Genomic DNA, 19,849 nt, shown 5'->3' with positions numbered 1-19,849 from the left:
GTCAACAGCAACAATAATATGTTACAATGAATTGGAGAATCAGCTTGCCCTTCCTGTTTTAGCAACTTATTTTGACAGGAGGGGGATTGAATGTTTTGCTTTTTTAATCCTCAACCTAATGAATTTCTGGAAGTGCTTGTGCATGATACTTTCAGTACATTTCATTCTACATTTAGCTGCATCAGTCAAAGCATCACGTAGATTATTTTAATATAAATCAAAAAGTCATGCATTGATTCAATAGCAGTATATTTAAAATATTTTAAACACTTCACAGAAAGCAGAAGCCTCACCTGCAGTCCCTTACCTTTCCCCGTCGCCTGAATCAAACCCTGCAACCTCATCAACCTCTGCAGTAAATGCTAATGTAAACCTAACTAATGTCAGACTGGAGGAGCCTACTGCTGCTCCTTACAACTCTTACCAACCACAAGCGGGCCCCTTAAGAACACCGAGTACTGAGGGAGCTCATATAGTGCTAAGAGATCAAGAGCCATCATCCTTATCGCCGCACATAGACCCAGCAAAGGTACCTGTGCCACATTGTTGCGCTGATTTCCTGCTGTACATCAAGCTCGCACATGATCTTTGTTTTGACCTTATTTGAAGAATCCCTTTAATTTTTTTTCCTGTGAGAGATCATGCAGGTTACCAAAAACAGTGCATCTAAATTGCTAAGCATCATCTGATGTTCTGTGTGCATGGCTTCAAACTATCCTTTTCACTTCTCAAAAAGATGACTTCTTAAAAAAAGGCTACATTCTGTATTTTGATTTTATTTGACCTGTGACTTTCTTAGCTTGACAATGTTCTGCTGTTAATGAGGCCTTGAGAAAAATCTTATTTCCTTAAAATTACACTAGTTTTTTGTATACTTTAAATTGAGCCAAATCATTGATCATGCAGTTGAGTCAAGTTTGTTGGACGACTTCTATGTACTTCCTCAGCAATGCTAGAACTATTAATCTATTTGCAGATTTGACTTCCACTTTTTCCACATCCTGCAAAAAATTGTGTACCCCCCCCCAAACATAAAACCCCAAAGATATGGCTATTACCTTTGTCTTTCTCTTTTAATCTACTGTTTTTGCTTAAAAATAGGACTGAAAGGGATCCCTTGAATCACCAAGTTCAACTTCCTGTGGTTGCAAACAACTGCATCAAATTATTCTGCTTTTAAACTAAATGAAAGCCAATATTTAAAACTTAGATTTGTTTAAAATACTACATTTCAGATGCAGCTGCAGTTAGTTACTCTTCATTTTAATTGAGAAGTATGTCTCTCTCTAACAGGTATACCGAAAGGATCCATATGTTAATGAAGAAGCATCCAGACAAAGCTATGTCTTAAAACAGCCAACAATTAATCACCCAGTACAGAGACAGGAAAGAGACGCAAATCTGATCTATGAATCCCAGGCTCAGTATGCAGAAAAACAACCGAGTAGGGACTATGAACAGTCAACATACAGGTATGATTCTGCAAACTATGTTGATCAGTTTTCTCGTGGTTATGACCCTCGCCTACATTATGATGACCGTGTGCCTCCCTATGAGGAGCACTGGGCATATTATGAGGAAAAACAGCCCTATAACCAAACAAGAACAGCTTATGAAAACCAGCCTCCTCGGGATCTTGATTCCAGACAAAATATAGAAGACAGCACAGACCGCAGCTATTACCCAGCACAACCTCGTTTTGAGGAACCCCCTGCGATGAGCTATGATGGCAGACCTCGCTATGAGCATGCACCCAAAAACTTCAGCTTACCACAGGTGCGATACGAAGATCAGCACACTGTGGGATATGACACGCACGGGAGATACAAACCAGAAACTCAGCCATACCAGTCAGCCATATCTCGATCTCCAGAACCGAAGCAGTACTTTGAGCCACATATAAGGGGCTATGAACAAGGTCCTTCTCAAGCTTACAATGCTAAAGCTGGACAATATGAACCTTCTCATAGCACTTCAGGTGTTTCTCTTCCTCCTCCCCCTTCATCACAAACCAAACCAGAAGTTTTGCCTTCTAACAGTAAACCACTGCCTACACCACCATCTCTAGCAGAGGAAGAAGAAGATCCAGCCATGAAACCACAGTCTGTGCGAAGTAGGGTTAAGATATTTGAGAGGAGAAGATCCCCGTCTTTGGAAAAAATGAAGGACCCAAGTGATACATCGACTGTCAAGGTAAGTAATTTAAAGGTTTTAATTTGTTCTTTTTTGCTAATGAGACTCCATTGCAAGAAGTAAGATACCATCTTGGAAACAAAGCTTTACTGCTTATGAAATAGCCTCTTAGCAACCTGACTGGCACGTTTTAAAAGCAGAAACTGAGCACTTTTGTGAAAACACTGATGGGGACCTTACCAATTCATCTTTTGCTAATATTTAGGGGGAAAGGAAGGCAGTCTTAGTTTTCTTGATCATGAAGAGCTTTATCTTTCAAAGTATTTGAATCTAAGAGAATATGCTGTGCTTCTCTTTACAGCCTCCGGAACTAGCACCTAAGCCTGCACTCACAAGTGTGAGTGGTCCAAAACCAACTTCTCAAAGCCAGTATGAGCACGAGAAAACAACTTACAGGTAGGTACACAACTGATTAAACTTAGTTTTCATTTTGGGATTAGAATATTCAGAAGCACATCTTAGGGGTTCAACTTGGAAACTGCAGAGAAGGGTCAGAGTGTGTCAGTACAATTTCTGTGTCAACAAGCAAGGCACTGAGTCAGTTCTCATGGGTATAATTGCTGGGAAATGGGGGAAGGACATAATGTTTTTTCAGCATTTTTGGGGAAGAAGCATGTTAAGTATCTCCATGTTACTTTTTTCTATATTTATTTGTGATAATTAGAAAGTAAAACAAAAGGGAAAAGGTAAGGTCAAAGGGAAATAAGGCTTTTCTTTCTTTATGGTGTGCCACAGCTGTCTAATTTTCATGCAGTATAGGTAAAAAAGGCAAGGTGTACAATTATAAGAATGGCATGCTCATTGTTTTATTACTAACTAGATTATAAAATAGAATTGTAATTCAGGTGTAATTATGCTTGTTCAACTGGGCAAGGCAACTGTATATTATTATTCTTGGTTAGGGCCCCAGAACCACAGAGACCTCAAGTGAAGCCGCCTGAAGATATTGTACGTTCCAATCATTATGATCCTGAGGAAGATGAGGAGTATTATCGAAAGCAGCTCTCATACTTTGATCGCAGGAGTTTTGAAAATAAGCCATCTGCACAGGTCCCTGCCAGCCATCATCCTGAGCCCACGAAACCCATACACTCACAGAATCAGCTGAATTTCAGTAATTACTCGAAGTAAGTTTGTTTTTTTGGTTTTTTTTTGGTTTTTTTTTTTTTTTAATTTGAAAAAGTAGGGAGGCATATAGGACTACAACAGAAATCCTGCCCATGTCAATGGAATTCCAAGGATTTGTGGTACTGAATTGAAATTTTGTGTTCATGAAGTCAGTTTCTCTGTTTAGATGTAGCTTTAGTTTGAAAACACATAACTGCATAATTTTGTTTTGGTAAATGAATAATTTTTGTAGGTTTCAGGACCTTCAAGGTGTTGTTTTTGCTTGCTACTTACTACCATGCAATCATAGAATTGTTTAGGTTGGAAAAGATCACTAAGTCCAACCATTAATCCAGCACTGCCAGGTTCACCACTTAAACCATGCCCCCAAGAACCGTCTTTTCATCTCCAGAAGTGATCATTTCACCAATTCCCTGGGCAACTTGTTCCCATGTCTGATAACCCTTTCAGTGAAGACATATTTCCAAATATCCAGCCTAAATCTCCTCTGGCACAACTTGAGGCTACTTCCTCTTGTCCTATGGCTTGTTGCCTCTGTGAAGAGACCTGATTACAACTTCCTTTCAGGTGGTTGTAGAGAGTGACAAGGTCTCCCCTGACCCCCCTCTTCTCCAGGCTAAACATCCCCAGCTCCTTCAGCCACTCCTGATCAGACTTGTGCTCCAGACCTTTCCCCAGCTCCATTGCCCTTCTTTGGACATGCTCCAGGACCTCAATGTCTTTCTTGTAGCGAGGGCCCCAGAACGGAGCACAAGTTTTGAGATTCCTCACCAGTGCCCAGTGCAGGGGGGATGCAGTGGTCACTGCCCTGGTCCTGCTGGCCACACTATTGCTGACACAAACCCGGTGCCTTTGGCCTTCTTTCCCACCTGGGGTTATGTTCAGCTGCATTTGGCCAGCACCCCTGGGGCCTTTTCCAGCCCCTCTGCCCCCAGCCTGCAGCTGCAGGGGGTTGTTGCTACCCAAGGGCAGGATCTGGCATTTGACCTTGTTGAACCTCACACAGTTGGCCCCAACCCATGGATCCAACCTGTCCAGATCCCTCTCAGAACCTTCCTGCCCTCCAGCAGATCAACACTCACACTTAATTTGGAGTCATCTGTGAATTTACTGTGGGGGTGCAGATCATTGATTGTGTTCTGTTAATGATCATAAACAGAATGTAACAAAATATTTCTTTAGTCTAATATGTAGTGCTTCAACATCTTTCAAAGCAAAGGTTTTGATTTATTGAAGTTCCTGCCTGCAGAAAAAAATGCATACAGAGATTGTAGAGGTTAGCCACGTTTGACATTAGGAAAATGAGCCTTTAGGGATATTGCTGAGGCCAGAATTTAATCTGTTAATGGAAACATCTGTTTCCTGTATTGTTTTGCTTCCTTGATTTGGAACATTTTGATACAGAAATTGTGTGAAAGCTCATGAACAGATTTAGCTCAGGTAAAGAGCTGGATATTTTGGAGGATACTTACACAAACTTTGTGAATACTCTCCACAGTTACCTAAATTTGTTGATTCAAACTGTAACAAGGTGTTTTAGCTGTTACTGTGAAAAGCTAGCTTGGCTTGCTGTGTGCAGCCTGAAAATTAGGCATTTTTGAAGGCTTTTGTTGTATTACTGCTTGAAACGTGGACTGTTCAGGTGAAGCTGAAAATCTGACAGCCTTAATGTAAATGAGATCTTTAGAGTGAAATAATAAATTAGCTGGCCAAAGTTTTATAATATCTAGTGTATGTGCAAGATGTCTTTCATGTACTTGATACACTGTATTCCAGTGCTTGAAGGATTTGAGCTAGAACTAGGGAATCCTGTTCTTATTCGTTTGAACATTGTCTGTGGTCATCCAGTGTCTATCTTTGTGAACTGAGAATATTGGAATATTTCAAAAAGCTTGATAGATTTTAAAGGTTTCACTTTTGTTTCTAATTAAGTCTACATTGGGTAACTGTTTCTTATTCTGCTCTTTTATATGCTAAGAAAGGAATGCACATAGTAATCTGTAACCAGTTCTGATTCCTAGTCAAGGATGTTCCTTATCCTTCCTTTTCACATGCCCAGTGTCTTTTGATGGAAAGATGAGGGTATAGCTGTCCTGCTCTCTGGGCATCATAGTCACAGACCTAAGAAAGCTGTCTTGACTGGCCTCATTGCAGTAATTTGGAACATTCTGCTCTCACATACAAACCTCAGTGCTACCCAGAGATCTTCCATTTTGATCTGTAGGCGTTGACTGTGTTGCCACTGTGAATGCAAGTCATGCTTTGGTAGAAGTGTTGTGAGCTTTCATCAGATAATTGTGAGGACTGAAATTCTTCAGATGGAAAGTGTTGTAAGCTTTCGTTGTACATTTGTTATTCTGCAGTGTTGTCACACATGCTGAAAAGCATGAGAGAGGTACACAACTATTGAATTTTTGCTGCAGAACAGCTAATGATTGAGATCGTTCCATACTTCTACCCTCCACTTCTGTCTGCTGTGACACTTCTGTTCTTTGGCTGCTCAGTTCTGATTTTTCTTTTGATTGTGAGTTTGGGTATAACTTTAGGGCTTGTACGAATGGAAGGTGACATCTTAGTGCCACAAAGGAGTTAGATAATACTGTTTTTAAGCCTGACAATTTCATGTATCTGGGGGACAAACATGTTGTGTTTTTGCTTTTTGAAAGAAAGTAACCCTTAATGGGAAGGGACAGACATGGGAAAGAAAATTTTAGCCAGGGTAGTCCTGTTCAAGAAGACAAATACTAAAATATTAATGTAAGTGGAAAGAGATAAACAAGAACACTGCTCAGTTGGACAGTACTGCCTCTAGTATACCGCATTGTCCTTGTGTGGAAACACAAACTAACTGCTGTCTTGAGAAAGCATTGATATTTAGGACTCCTCTCACCAGCTTCCACACTGTACCCTGTTACTTGCTCATTAATCATCTTTTTTTTTCCCAGTGAATTTCTGTGGTAATTGCTATTCTGTGAATAAACTCGTCTAAAAATAAACAGGACTAAATTTGGATTATGCAGGAACTGTTGATTATGCAATCTCTTGCTCCTGAATAATCTGTATATAATGTATTCTGGGTACAGAGGACAAATTTTATTTATTCATGAGCAATAACTACAACTTTTTTAGCATTTAAATATTAATGTGAAACGTTAAATTATGTAAAGTTCTTTGCCACTGAGTGAGTATGGTGACAGTATGTATTTTTCCCATTACAAATTTTTTTACTCTTTTAATTTGTGGTGGGTTATTTGCATAATTTAGGAAACTTCTGCTGTTGCTAAAGCTGCTTTGTAGGAGTAATGCCATATCTGCATGTTACAATGGTCAGGAACTGTAGAATAAGGGATAGTTTTTCTTTTGATATGAGAAAATAGTAGAACTTGTGAATGGGTATGTTTCAGTGGATCTAGTTGAAGCACTTTGAGGCAAATATCCCTGTGGCTAAGAGTAGTGGGTTTGTTCCTGCTTGGTTCACTATAGTTCCTGCTTTGGCTTGACATGCTGCAGAATGAGGTAATTTACCCAACAACACCCAGACTCTTGAGTGTCTGTTAGAGTTGGAGCTTATTGAAGATCAGCAATGCAGTTGCTGTTGTACTCACAGGCAGCATACAGTGTACTCAGAGCCTGTTGCCCACTGGTTCGTTCTAGTGGTTAATGTTCTTTTCAAATTAAAGTAGTAGTTTCGTAACGAAGGTGAAGTGGGAAACAGCTTAGAAAACAGCCTATCAATAATTAGGGACCTTCATTTATACACTCACAAGTGGTAAGCGAGCACTGGGTTGTGGATCACTTTGGCTGTGTCCAGGTTCTGAGCATTGGGGATGAGACCGTCTCTGCCCTTGGTGAGGAACCTGTGACAGAAGAATGTACTTCATATTGAACACAACTTTGGATTTGTCATGTTTGTGGTGTCACAGCTTTCTCCTCTTCCGCCTTCATCAAAATGTACTACCCTTCCACACTTTTTTATTCCCCAGAAAGCTGGCAAGCAGTTCTGCTGAGGTGAGGGGTGTGTTGGGGTTTTTCCCATGCGCTTTAGCATGGCTGCCCTCCCCTGGTTCCTATCTCTCCCTGGAAAGATTTGAGGATGTTTTCAGGTGGGCAGTTTCCTGAGAAAGCAGCTACTGCCCACCTGGAATAAAGACAACAGTGAGTGAGCATGCAGTAATAGCTTGTCTTGTTGGATGAATGGCTTGGAATAAAATTAGTGGAAATGCCAGCTTTACGGTAGATCTAAAATGATCTCTTTTTTGCAACACTGATTTTAGAAATATATTCATACAAATGCTGTTTAGCTCACTGATCATCACATTCATGTGGTCATTAAGCAGACCTTCAGAAGTTGATCAACACTTTTCTTAGTTTTATAATATAGTCCTCTGAAGCAGTAGGATGGCTGGTGTCTAAAATTATTGCCTGTTACATATTTATGAGCATACAGAAACTGAAGGAATGAGGGGAAAGTTGTCCTCATGTAAAATGTATTTTCCTGCAATATATAAGCAAGGTAAGTATTAAAAATCAAGGGAAGTCATCAGTATACTTAGGGTATTCTGTCTCCTAGTATTTATAAACGGTTGTTCAAAGATGTCCTTTAAGGTATTGCTAAACACAATCAGAAGCATTTTGTGATGTTGCCTCTGCTATTGGGAGAGCTGATAGTGCTATAGGAACAGCTGATGTGAATGTACCCTCAGTACATGATCTGCAGGACAAGACAAAACCATCATCGTTCTGTGAATGTTGTGACTGAAGAAGCTGTTGCAAATTGGACTGTGAGAGATTGAAAGAAATGAACAGAATATAAATCCCATATTCTAACAATGTATTGAATAACTGGGTTTATACAGATTGTAAAAAATGGCTTTGTGTAATCTCATTCTTCTTTCAATATCTGCCAATGTGAGATCTTGACTACGTCCTGATTCACTGACCAAATCTCACGTTAAATACAGTATGTGGTCATGGTACATGTGCATACGGTAAAGGTCTGATCAGAAGTGTGGCTCTGAATAGCGTCTCTTTGTTTCAACAACCTTCTTGTATGACAGCTGCTAGGACTAACATAGAATGTGAAGAAATAATATGCTCAAGATAGAATGACTGTTTTCTTTCATTCTTCTATTGCTGTTTGCTTTGCCATCACCTAGATTTCTTGGCTCTTACACTAGCTATGACTACTTGAAAAGGAACATCAAGTGGTAAGACTTGTTGATGTGAGGATGTTTTCAGGTGTCCTCTCACTGTTACATTTCATCACAGGCATTATGTGCACTTAAAATTTTAAACACACAAATTCTGAAAGTAAGTGCAATAAAGATATTGCAGTCCAAATTTACAGGTATTTGTGAAATCAATAATTTCCTGAAATAAATTTGTGGATTAATACTTCTAACATAAGAAAACTGTTTTGAAAATGAGATTTTAATATTATCTACACTATGCACATAAAGCTAGTGAAGCTTAAGCTGATTACATTTCTAATTAAGATGGCATTGTTCAAATACTAGGTGTATTTAGAAACGTTGTACTAGAATTCATTGTCCCGTTGGCTAATTCTACTTTTCCAAAGCTACCTACCCACCCCAGAAAGAAGTGGATTTATATTTTTATTTTGAAGACTCATTAAATTAGAGAAAACTTTTTCATTTAAATTACTCCAAATCAAGTTGAAAAATTTTAAATCTTGTAGGCAATTGTGCAAATACACCTGAAATGTCATCTGCCTTTTGTTTGCCTTGGTTTGTGTTACTAATCTTCTAAAGGTCAGTGTTGTCTTACTCTCTTGTGCTTATCAATAAATGCTTTTATACTTGAGACAGGATATTCCAGAAAATAATGTTTTAATGTTTATAGGAAGAGATGGAAATCAGATGATTAAAAAAGAAAAAAAATAGCAGTGAATGCAGAAGCCATGAGGAAACCAAACAATCAAATGTTTGTTTTTTAATTTTATTTCAACAGGGGAAAACCAACTGATACTGAATCAATGGATAGGCCTGTTGGTGAAAAACGCTATGAACCAATCCCTCAAGTTACAACTCCTCCTCCTGCTCCTTCAGTCCAGTACACACAGCCACAGTCAATTAATAGCCCTGTCCTGTCTCTCCCAGCACATCACAAGCCTGCACTTTCGGAAGGTGAGCAGTTGGAAAGCTGACCTGTCTTTGTGGTAACAGCTATTGCTTGTCAGGTGCTTGTGGGGTTGCTTCAGCATGTTAGCATGGTAGCTACGTTCTGTAACTGAAACTTGGAATAATTATTATTGAAGATAGTTTTTTCCTGTAGTGATATTGAGTTTTATGAAATTACTTTGTGATTCTGTCTGAAACCGTAGCTTCTGGGTGTTGGTGATACCTGTAGCTGTCTCAGCTGACTCAGCAAAGATATAGTAAAACTTACAGTACTTGAAAGATATACCTTTCTGTTCTTTGGACCAGAATTCTTTAGACATGAGTAATAGTTGTAGGCTTCTAAAAAGTGAAGAAAAAGTTTTCACTTTCACATTGAGAGGATTGCCCATTTCAATTGAGTTTTCTGGTTTGTGCAAGTGCACAGTGGTCTTTCAGTGCTGGCTTTCTGGTTTTTTGATCATGATATAAACTTAGTCTAACCTTTTTATTGAAAGGTCATACCATTGTCTCCAATATATCTGTTTAATGAAGTGTTAGTAACTTGCGTGAGCATACACAGAAGGACAGTGACCTAGTGGAGCTAAGCTGAACCTGTATATATTGTACATAGTAGATTAAGAATTGACTAAAATATGTTCTTATACCAGAGTGTATGTGACTAGAAATTTACTGACAAGTTCTGGCATTTTTATTTGCATTGCAGTTAATTCTGTGTCTGACCCTCCTCCACCTCAGAATAAGTCATCAGTTTTCAGATCCTCTAGAGAGGACACTGTGCACTCCACTTTTTATCCTCAGAAAAGCTTCCCCGACAAAGGCCCCGTTAATGGAACCGAACAGATGCAGAAAACAGTCACTCCTTCTTACAACCGTTTTACAACGAAACCTTACACTAGTGCTGCAAGGCCCTTTGAGCGCAAGTTTGAAAGTCCTAAATTCAACCATAATCTCTTGCCAAATGAAGCTCAGCATAAACCAGAGTTGCCATCAAAATCTTCAAATTCTCCTCAACCAATTTTGAAAGCACACAGCTCTTCGCAGCCTCCGGAGTTTGAGAGTGGAATGGATACCTATGCTGTACAGGTCGACAAGCCTAAATATCAACCAAATAATGTTAATGCTGTGCCTAAAGCCATTCCTGTAAGGTAAGCTGCTGCTCTTTTTCTTTCAGTTAGTACATCAATAGGAGATCATCTGTTACACAGCTTTTTTAATGTGCTTCCAATCTCTGTTGATGTTGAAAGATTGATACTATGATTCTAAAATTCTGCCAAAAGGCATTAAAGAGCATTTGGATAGATCAGGTATGTCCTATGTCCCTGTACCATCTTGCATTCTGTTGTTAGAAAATGGCATGGCTTTCATTTTCCATTTCTCATACTACAATTATGAATCTTCTGATAGATCGTAGTCATTTGTCCTCTCACTTCTGTTTCTAGAAGGTGGAATTAATTTTTAAGGATAGCTGTTGCACCAAATTGTATTTGTTCTGTGTGCTTAGAGATCTCATGATACACGTGCATAAGGGATACTTCAAAAATACCTGTAAAAGGGGGAAAGTAAATTCAGCAGTTTAATATTGGTTCTCTTTACTATGAGACAAATCAACAGCTGCTTAAAAGCAGATCGTGCTTGCCTAATATGCTTTAACTATAAGAACTGTGTCAAGAACAGATAGTATTACAATCTTAAGCTATTTGCTGACTTGTTAAATTTGCAGAACAGTTTTATTAATGTTTTATTTCAAAAATAATAATAATTAATGAACCAGACTTGAAATTTTGTTATTTGTTCTTCAGCACCTGAGAAATGTTTTATACTACATAGAGTGCTAAAAATTGCAAATTTACTGGTTCTTTGGGTGAAATTCTTTAGAAATTGTTTTGAAATCTGCTCAGACTAGCCATCAATGTCACATATTTCTCTTCAGCTATAGCCTGGGAAAAAAATGTGTAATTTTTTTTTTACAAGCTTTGTTTTCAGTGTATAGATGAGTAGAAGGATTTGGTGTGACTTGAATAGGAATTATTACTTCTTCTGGTATTAAAGTCAGAATGGAGTTTTGAGACAAAAAATAAACTTTCAGATGTTAATGCCATTTAGTTACACGAAGCTGAAGTGTGTAGCTGGGGTAAGCTCTTTGTGTATAATCCAAGAGCAGGCATTTGAAAACACAAGGTTCAGGTCTGAACTCTTGCTTTAACTACTTCCTGAATGTTTTCAGAGTTTGTGGGCTTTGGTGGTGGTTTGTTTTTTTGGGAGGAGGCAGGGTGTTTGTTTATTTTTGGGTTTTTGTTGGGGTGGGGGATTTTTGTTTGTTTGTCTTTTGTTGGGTTTTTTTACTGTTGTTTTGTCATGGCAGAATTTGATTGTGCAAGACAACTAAGGTGAAAGTAGTTCAAGTGTGGGACATATTAAAGTTTTCCTAAAAATTGGTGCTGGCCTACCCTGGACTGTGCTCTGCTAAAATGTTAGAGGGAAGTATGTCCCTGACTTTCAGGAAGGAAATATTGATAAAACTGCCAGGTTTTCTGTCTCTTCAGCCCTTCAGCACTTGAGGATGAGGAGGAGGAAGACGGACACACTGTTGTAGCCACAGCAAGAGGTGTATTTAACAGCAATGGTGGTGTATTGAGCTCCATAGAGACTGGAGTTAGTATTATTATACCACAAGGAGCCATTCCAGAGGGAATAGAGCAAGAAATATATTTTAAAGTCTGCAGAGACAACAGTATACTTCCACCTTTGGATAAAGAGAAAGGTAAGAGCTAGCACAGTACACTGTTCTATTATTTAATACAATTTTTTTCTAACAACAACAAAATAGAATATGACAATAACTGTAATGTGCTTCAATATATAATATAGATTTTTGCATGAAGATACAGAGTACACATCTCACAGGGCGTGTAAGGGAAGCAATATTCTACTTAATACTGAAAGTGGCAAGCAAGGTGGAGACCCTGAATTATAACATGAGAATATTTAATTTGTAGACTTAAGTACTAATTTAAAACTTACCTAGTGCACTAAGAGTCTTTGAAATTGTCGATGTCTAGGTATTTATTCTAGACATTCTGAATAGAAACATTTCTTCATCTCACAGTTAAGACCAAAAGAATTGCAAAGCACATGATTTAAACTGCTTTGACTTGAGTTAAATATTTGGACTTTACTTCAACACTTTTAAATACTCAGCTTTTTTTTTTTTTTGGTTTCTCTAAAGAAACAGCTTAACTGTTAAAAAAATTCTTTTATATAAATACAAGTATATTCCTGAATCAGTTGAGCAATTTTTCGTCGTCTTTTATACCACTAGTCCAGTGTATGTGCATTTTCTAATCTGTCAGATTCCTAATTTCATCAAATTGGTAAACTCAAGGTGTTGCTCGAACTGCAAATTTATAAAATTATTGCTTGCAATCTGCAGCTACTTTATATAAACATAGCATATTCCTCACCTGAATAATGTTATATTAACATTTGGAGTTTTAGCTGAAAGAAGACCTGTATGTTTGTATACTTTCTTTTGATTGTTGGGATGATGGTCATAGTCTCTGGAGCTGCTGAAGGCTTCATTCAGCCCAGTGTGCCATAAATCCAGAGAAGTAGAACATGGCAGCTGGAGTACAAAGAAGACTGTGAACAAGACTGGTTACTGATTTGGGGATTTGTTCCTTTTGATGCATGGGCTTAGAAATTTCTGGAAAAAAATTCCCAACATGATTTAATCATCGCAGTTTGTCCTTTTTGCATTTTGAGATTGTAGCATGTTCTACTGAAAAGTCACTCGAGTGTGAGAAACAATATTGCAAAGTGCTTTTCTTTACTAACAGATCAAAATGTTGATATTTTTCTCCCAGCCTGATTGCTGAGTAGCTCTGCATTATAATTATGTAATACTTTGAACCTATTTCAAGAAAAATCAGAAACAGATATTTCTTTCTCTTACCTATAGGCGAAACACTTCTTAGCCCCTTGGTAATGTGTGGGCCTCATGGACTGAAATTCCTGAAGCCAGTGGAGCTCCGCCTGCCACACTGTGCGTCTATGACCCCTGATGGTTGGTCTTTTGCTCTAAAATCCTCCGACTCCTCGTCGGGTATGCTGTCCTCCCTCTGTCCTTTTGGGGCTTTTGGGTGCTATCGTATAATTTAAGTTATTTTGGCTAAAGGTGATGCTGTGTAATATAAAAACTCAATCATTGTATTTGTGTCAAACTCTCCCATTTCACTTTCATTACAAATGTCTTTCTTACATTTACTCATGGTGCAAATTCATAGCTAAAACCATGATAGCAGAAAAAGAGTAATATCTCTAGTCTGTTAAATATTATCGTATTTTTCTATTCTGTCTTCTTTCTTGAGGACTGCTACAGCTGAATACACTTGAAATGATAGTCGCACTAAAATTGAGAGGAAATGAATATGTACCTCTGATTGGCCTTTGTAACATAACTGGTGTTTGTCTGTTGCTTAATTAACCATATAGGACTCTGACAAATCTTAACAATCTGCATGCTCATAAATCATGATTTAATGCGTGTTAACTGTTTCCATGTGTGCAAGTTGATGCTAACAATTGGGTCATTTAAGAAAACTATAGTGTTCAGTAAAAGCATTTACAATTTATTCTAATGTAGCTGTTTTTTCCACAAGACTCTTCTTGCTTGCTCCTGCCTATTTCTCCTCTACTGCCTTTTATCCGGAAGTCTCTGGTTGATAGTAAAAGTTGCAACTAGGTTGCAGTTTTATTTACCTATTCATTTTTACCTCACTGTGGCTTTCTGGGATGAGAGAGAGAATGTATTGGCTGAAATTGTCAGTGAGGAGCCTAATTGAGAATTCTGGGCAAGTTTCAAGCAATTTCATGAAACGGCTGTGAGGTTACAGAGATTTAAAAAGGAATGTTTGCACACCTGGGGAAAAAGTCTTAAGGTTTTATTCAGCTACTTAAAAAATTTCTGTGGAAGGTTCAAGCCATTAATGTGCGCATTTGTGATGTAAGTACTGAGTGAACGATGTGCTTCTGTATACAGCATTTAAGCCACCATGTATGCATATCTTCTGTCACTAATGTATCTATCACTGTCAACACCAAAGCACTGATGCTTTGAAAGATTAAAGCATCGATCCCCTTCATGGGGATTCAATAATCTAGAGGTATTAATGGCAATAATTTTTAGTTATTTTTTATAAGCTATTATATGCATGTGTTGCATGCATCTATTTAACAATGTGTGTATACGTGGCAGTGTTAAAACACGGGCTCACAGTGATAGGGTCCCAAAAGATATGACAACTATGTACAAAAATGACACAGCACTTCCTTTGTAACTTAATAGCACCTGTTCATGAACTTACTTGAAGTGAAGGGAGAGGGCTCAAGTGATCCAAATAATAACTAAAGTTTCTGAGACATTTTTCTCCCTTTCCAACGTGGGATGTGTGTGTGCACGCATGTGTGGATGAAAGCAAGAGCGTGTATATTTAAACCCTAACTTTCTGTACTGTAAATATAACACCACATTCTGTTAATCTGAAATGGGATGTATATCATAACATTGCTCTTTTGAGACAAACTTTAAAATTAGGCAATTCTGTCTTATGATATGTAAGTAGACCATACTGTGTCTTAAATAAATAATTGTTTTCTCTCTTTCTAAATTAGTTGGTTATGGGACTCTGATTCTTGAGGTGGCTTTGTTATAACAGTTTATGCAATTCTGGGTTTTTCTCTCTTCAGTCGTCTGCTCTACCTCATCTTTTTTCACTGTATCCATGTTCTGTCCTAAAAGTGACATTCATTTGCACTTACTAACATCCTTTCTGCCACATTTAAGCCTCATACATTGGTATTGTACCATTAAACGCCTTCAAAAGCTTGAATGATTCTGGTATTAAAGCTGACCAAGGAAAAAAGTTACCTCCTATGGCCACACCTATTAGAACGTAAAAATACAGAGAGATCTCCTTTTTTATTTTCCTTTTCAAAGCAGTTGTATGTAAATATGGGAAAAACATCCATAACAACTAGAGGTTGTACTGGCTACAGTCTAATCCTTACTATGTATTTAGGAGGAAAGGTTGGAAAAAAGTCTGCCTATTTCACGTGAAGACTAGGACCTGACTGTCCTACAGTCCTGTTCTACCCTTCTTATATATTTGATCATATGAGTTTGAATGGAATTCCCTGAATCTGTTAAAGGAAAAAAATCTCTAGCATTATTGACGTTTTCGACTGAGATAAATACCCTCAGCTGGTTGCAGTAAATTTGTTTACATTCTCTAACTATACACTGCCCCTGTTCTTTGTCCCTGCATCAGATGTTGCCATTGCTCAGTGCATTGTGTACTTCATTTTGTTTTCATGAGTTCTTCGAGAAAATTACATGGAATTTGTATCATTCTCACTTAGTACAGAGGTCTCAGTTGTTTGCAGTCTGTGTGACTGGGTTCTATAACTTGTTGCACATTTCTCGAGGCAGATCTGTTTTGGCCAAGCTATTTAATGTCATTTATCTGAAAGGCTTAAGCAACTTCAGTGCATTTTTCACTTTCTACCATAGTGGGATGATGACACTTCTTGTATAGTGGCAGCACTTTGTAGTGATTTTAGGTGGGTAAATGAAGAATACCGTCTCCATTTAAAAGAGACAATTGGCTGTGCAGATGGAATGTAACCTTTATCTGGGGAGATGGCAGCTGATGAAATTCCCTTCTAACAGATTGTTACCCAGAACCTTTGACCACAGGTAGATAGATCTATTGTAAAGATTTTTATGTACCAGTTAACTGGAATCCCTTTTAGAACAGCAGTATTTCAGGCTTTTAAACAAGTCTACTGAATGTAGCTGCAGAATGACTACAGTCCTGTCTACAGTCATTTTCATCATAGAAAATAAAACTACCAGTGTGTCATAGAGCTTAGTTACAACATCTGATTTGCCTTATCTATCTTCAGAACTGTTCCAAGACACTTCAAATGCATCGTACCCACGTTAGCTTTTAAAATGTCTTATTTTTTCCCCTGACAATTTAGGAAAGAGCCAGTGACCACCTGTTTCACTGTTAACCATTCTCCAATGGAAAGCACTATGTTGGTGCTGTAGAGTAGAATGAGTTGTACTTAACAATTCTTGAGTGCCACAGCATCTGTTTTGAATAATTGATCTGTCCTATGTTATATGAAAATAAAGGGATTTTAAAAATTAATAACAGGCAAACTGCAAGGTTTTTTTAAAAAACAAATGAAACAGCAACAACAAAAAAACACCCCCAAAACAGGTGTTGCTTCAGAACTTTAAAGCTCCTGTCCAAAAGCTTGGTTGTTTCAAGATGTACACTGTGTGACAGCGGATACTAAACACCAGCATTGTGTTTTCCTCCCACAGGTGACCCCAAAACCTGGCAGAACAAGTCTCTTCCCGGGGATCCAAACTATCTTGTTGGAGCAAACTGTGTCTCAGTCCTAATTGACCACTTCTAAACAATAAGTTAGCTGATTGAGTAAATAATGTGAAACTGAGATGGACCTTACATATAAACTGAACCACTCTATCAAGTATTAACTGTTCTATAAGTGATAATGGATCTTAGTTTTTAAGCATCTTGCTTTAACTAACAATGATTTAGCAAGTACACTCTTTGAACCATGGTCACAATACAATGCCACAAGCAGGGAGTGTACAGTGGGAACAAGGAGGGGTTTTGCAGGTTCTGTATGCTTTGGTTTGGTTGTTCTTGTGTGGTTTTTTCCTTTTTTTTTCCTTTTTTTTCTTTTTGTTTTGTTAAAGGACACTACTAGTATTTTGTTGTTATCTGAATGAAATTGTACACAGAGGAACAAAATTTGGTTCATACTGCAGTATCGAAAACACAGATTTTGGCCTGCGTTTTTACGACTGTGTGTTTTTAACTCACAAGACTACATTTTGGTCTCTGGTTTTTAAAAGACTTCTGGTGTACATGTCCAATGAACAGTCAACTCGGGGTAGCACAGCTTAGATGTTTCTTCTGCTGAGAGATAATGCAAACACATCTACCTAATGTATATGGAAACATTGTGCTGAGAACAGGGGGAGGGGAAAAGCATGTGGGATGACTATGGTTCAGTTGCCTCTGTGGATTTGTAAATTAACCACATTATTACAGACCTATTAACCAGCAGGGATGCCTTACCCTCATGTTTTTAATGATCTTAGCTCTCATAGTTCTCTGTATTAAGTTTGTATGGCTTTTGTGCTTACCTAGATAATATATCATGAGAGACTGGGGGGGTGAGGGGAACAACAAAAAAAAATTTGTGAGTTTGGTTTAGCGGATGAGTATTGTTTGTGTTCATCAGCCAGAAGAGAACCAGAAGAAAATGATGGTATGTTTTCTGCTATGCATTTGAAAATTTATAGATGTTATAGACCGCCTGTATATAATGCGTGCATACCACTTTTGTTTTTGGTTTGTAAATTAACTTTTATAAGCTTTACCTTTTTATATATATAAATATATATAAAAACAAACAAAGTTTCTTAAGGATATCTTTGTATTCTCATACCTTTTGAGCCTTGAACTTTGACATCTGCAGCAATAAAGCAGCATTTCTACAATATACGAACGAGGACATTTTTTAAAAATGCACAAAGTTGTTACCTTTTAAAGTGCTGCATTTAAAGAATATAACTCGGAATTCTCTACTTTGATTAAATTCTTGAAAAGTATCCCTACTGTAATTTGTCATAAGGATGCTGTATTATGTGCCCTGAAATGTATTTTTTTACTAATAGACAATTTATTACGGCACAATGGCACTACTACTGTTTAGATAATATACCACTGCATTCTGTTAATGAGTTATTAGCTATTCAGGTGTGGCTGATTTTTTTTTTTCTCTGCAGTTATTAAAATTACACGTTTCTAAATATACAGAATAAACCTGTTTTTAAAATAATAAAGATGATTGTAGTACCTCATTGTTTCTGAAATGCATTTATGTGAACGTGACACAATCCATTTTGATTTTATTTTTTCTATGTAAACAGACAGCTGGATTCTGCCATATGTTCATACATGTAGCAGAGCTCTTTCGTGAAGTCAGTTGGAGTTGTCTGCAACAGGCCTTCTGAAATTCAATGGAGCCATTGGAATTAGTCAATACAAGTAGGAGTGGTAGACCTATCACTGTTATACCTATTCTTTCAAATACTTTGGAAGCGTTCTAGCATGTAGATTTACACATAGAGTAGCTGTACAATTTTCAAGATATTCCTACAGAATCCCATTATCTGTTTGGAATATTCCGTGGCTAACTAGTAACCTGCTATTATTCTACAAGGGAAAATAAGTTCTAGAAGATATTTTTGAATAATGCTGGGAAACTGTGCATAACCCTGATGTGTCCTTTCTGTATTTCTATTGATGAGTAAGTTTTGTTTCTCAGGCATGACTTATCCCAGAAGATGCATTCCCGACTATTGCTACTTCTCCTCATGGCTTATCTTGCTCATTATCAGAGCACGAGGCACTGAAAAGTCCTTGATGTAGGGTAAGCACTACTTATCAACAACTAAAACATCAATGTTAGCAACATTATTGTAATGAAATTCAAAACACAGCGCAGTACTACTAAGAAGAAAATTAGGTCTATCCCAGCCAAAATCAGGACCACGTGGAGCACTACAAAAGGAACCAGTCAGTTGGGCTTGAGGTACCCTGGAGTGACACTGCATGGACTGTTTGCAGTGGTATTATTTGTGTCTTGGCCCTCCTGAGTCTAATGTACTGTGAGGTGTAACTGTCCCGAGTTGGTGTTACTGTAGTAATCCAGATAACATCTTTCTGATTTTCTGTTTTTTAAGGAGTGTAGGGTAATGCCTTTCTATCAAAAGGAAAAAAAAAAGACAGCTTTTGTTCTGTTGTAATTTTATAAATGAAATGAGAAGGTTGATGCTGTTCAAAAATATGGCAATTCTCAACTGAAAAGCAGCCTGTTGAAGAAATTCTTTTGCTGTCTGCCTCTAGGAATGTTTATCAAAGTGTCTAATTTAAACCATGTGTATGTCTTCCTTCTCATTAATTAACCCAAACCCCAATGTTTTTGGATTAAAACATGGCCATTGGGAATAACTGGGCTAAAATAACTCATTTTCTAATTTTAAAATACTAGTGGTTTGGAAATCTTTATCCTTGCAAGACATTGCCTTCTTTACATATTTTATATAGGCTAGGCTCTGCAGCAGGTAAGTTCATCTGCAAAATTTAATATTATATTTTATATTATATTTGTTATTATTCTCTAGTTAGTGTTTAGTATGAACTTCAAAAACTGCACTTCTCAATTCTTCCTATTTGTCTCAGTGATGTACTGGCCAGCTGTGGCCCTGCAAATTGTAC

At 37.7% G+C, this 19,849-nt stretch overlaps 1 protein-coding gene across 5 annotated transcripts in view; it reads left to right on the top strand.

Annotated features, from left to right (window-relative positions):
* The window catches only part of TJP1 (tight junction protein 1), a 153,655-nt gene extending 135,226 nt beyond the window's left edge, over window positions 1-18,429 (top strand). The window contains exons 20-28 of one of the 5 annotated variants that reach the window (XM_029963123.1): window positions 278-529; window positions 1,294-2,193; window positions 2,495-2,589; window positions 3,096-3,320; window positions 9,292-9,467; window positions 10,165-10,606; window positions 12,005-12,222; window positions 13,420-13,563; window positions 16,855-18,429. In XM_029963123.1, coding sequence (XP_029818983.1) covers window positions 278-529; window positions 1,294-2,193; window positions 2,495-2,589; window positions 3,096-3,320; window positions 9,292-9,467; window positions 10,165-10,606; window positions 12,005-12,222; window positions 13,420-13,563; window positions 16,855-16,949 — 2,547 coding nt within the window. In that variant the 3' untranslated portion in view covers window positions 16,950-18,429. The remainder of the gene's footprint in view (window positions 1-277; window positions 530-1,293; window positions 2,194-2,494; window positions 2,590-3,095; window positions 3,321-9,291; window positions 9,468-10,164; window positions 10,607-12,004; window positions 12,223-13,419; window positions 13,564-16,854) is intronic. The other 4 variants (XM_029963122.1, XM_029963121.1, XM_029963125.1 and 1 more) reach the window with 4 other exon arrangements.
* The last annotated feature ends 1,420 nt before the right edge of the window (window positions 18,430-19,849 follow it).

This window comes from Manacus vitellinus, unplaced genomic scaffold, assembly GCF_001715985.3.
Source record: "Manacus vitellinus isolate BGI_N305 unplaced genomic scaffold, ASM171598v3 scaffold_53_pilon, whole genome shotgun sequence".
In the NCBI taxonomy this organism is placed as follows: domain Eukaryota; kingdom Metazoa; phylum Chordata; class Aves; order Passeriformes; family Pipridae; genus Manacus; species Manacus vitellinus.
This window is presented reverse-complemented; position numbering and strand designations above follow the sequence as displayed.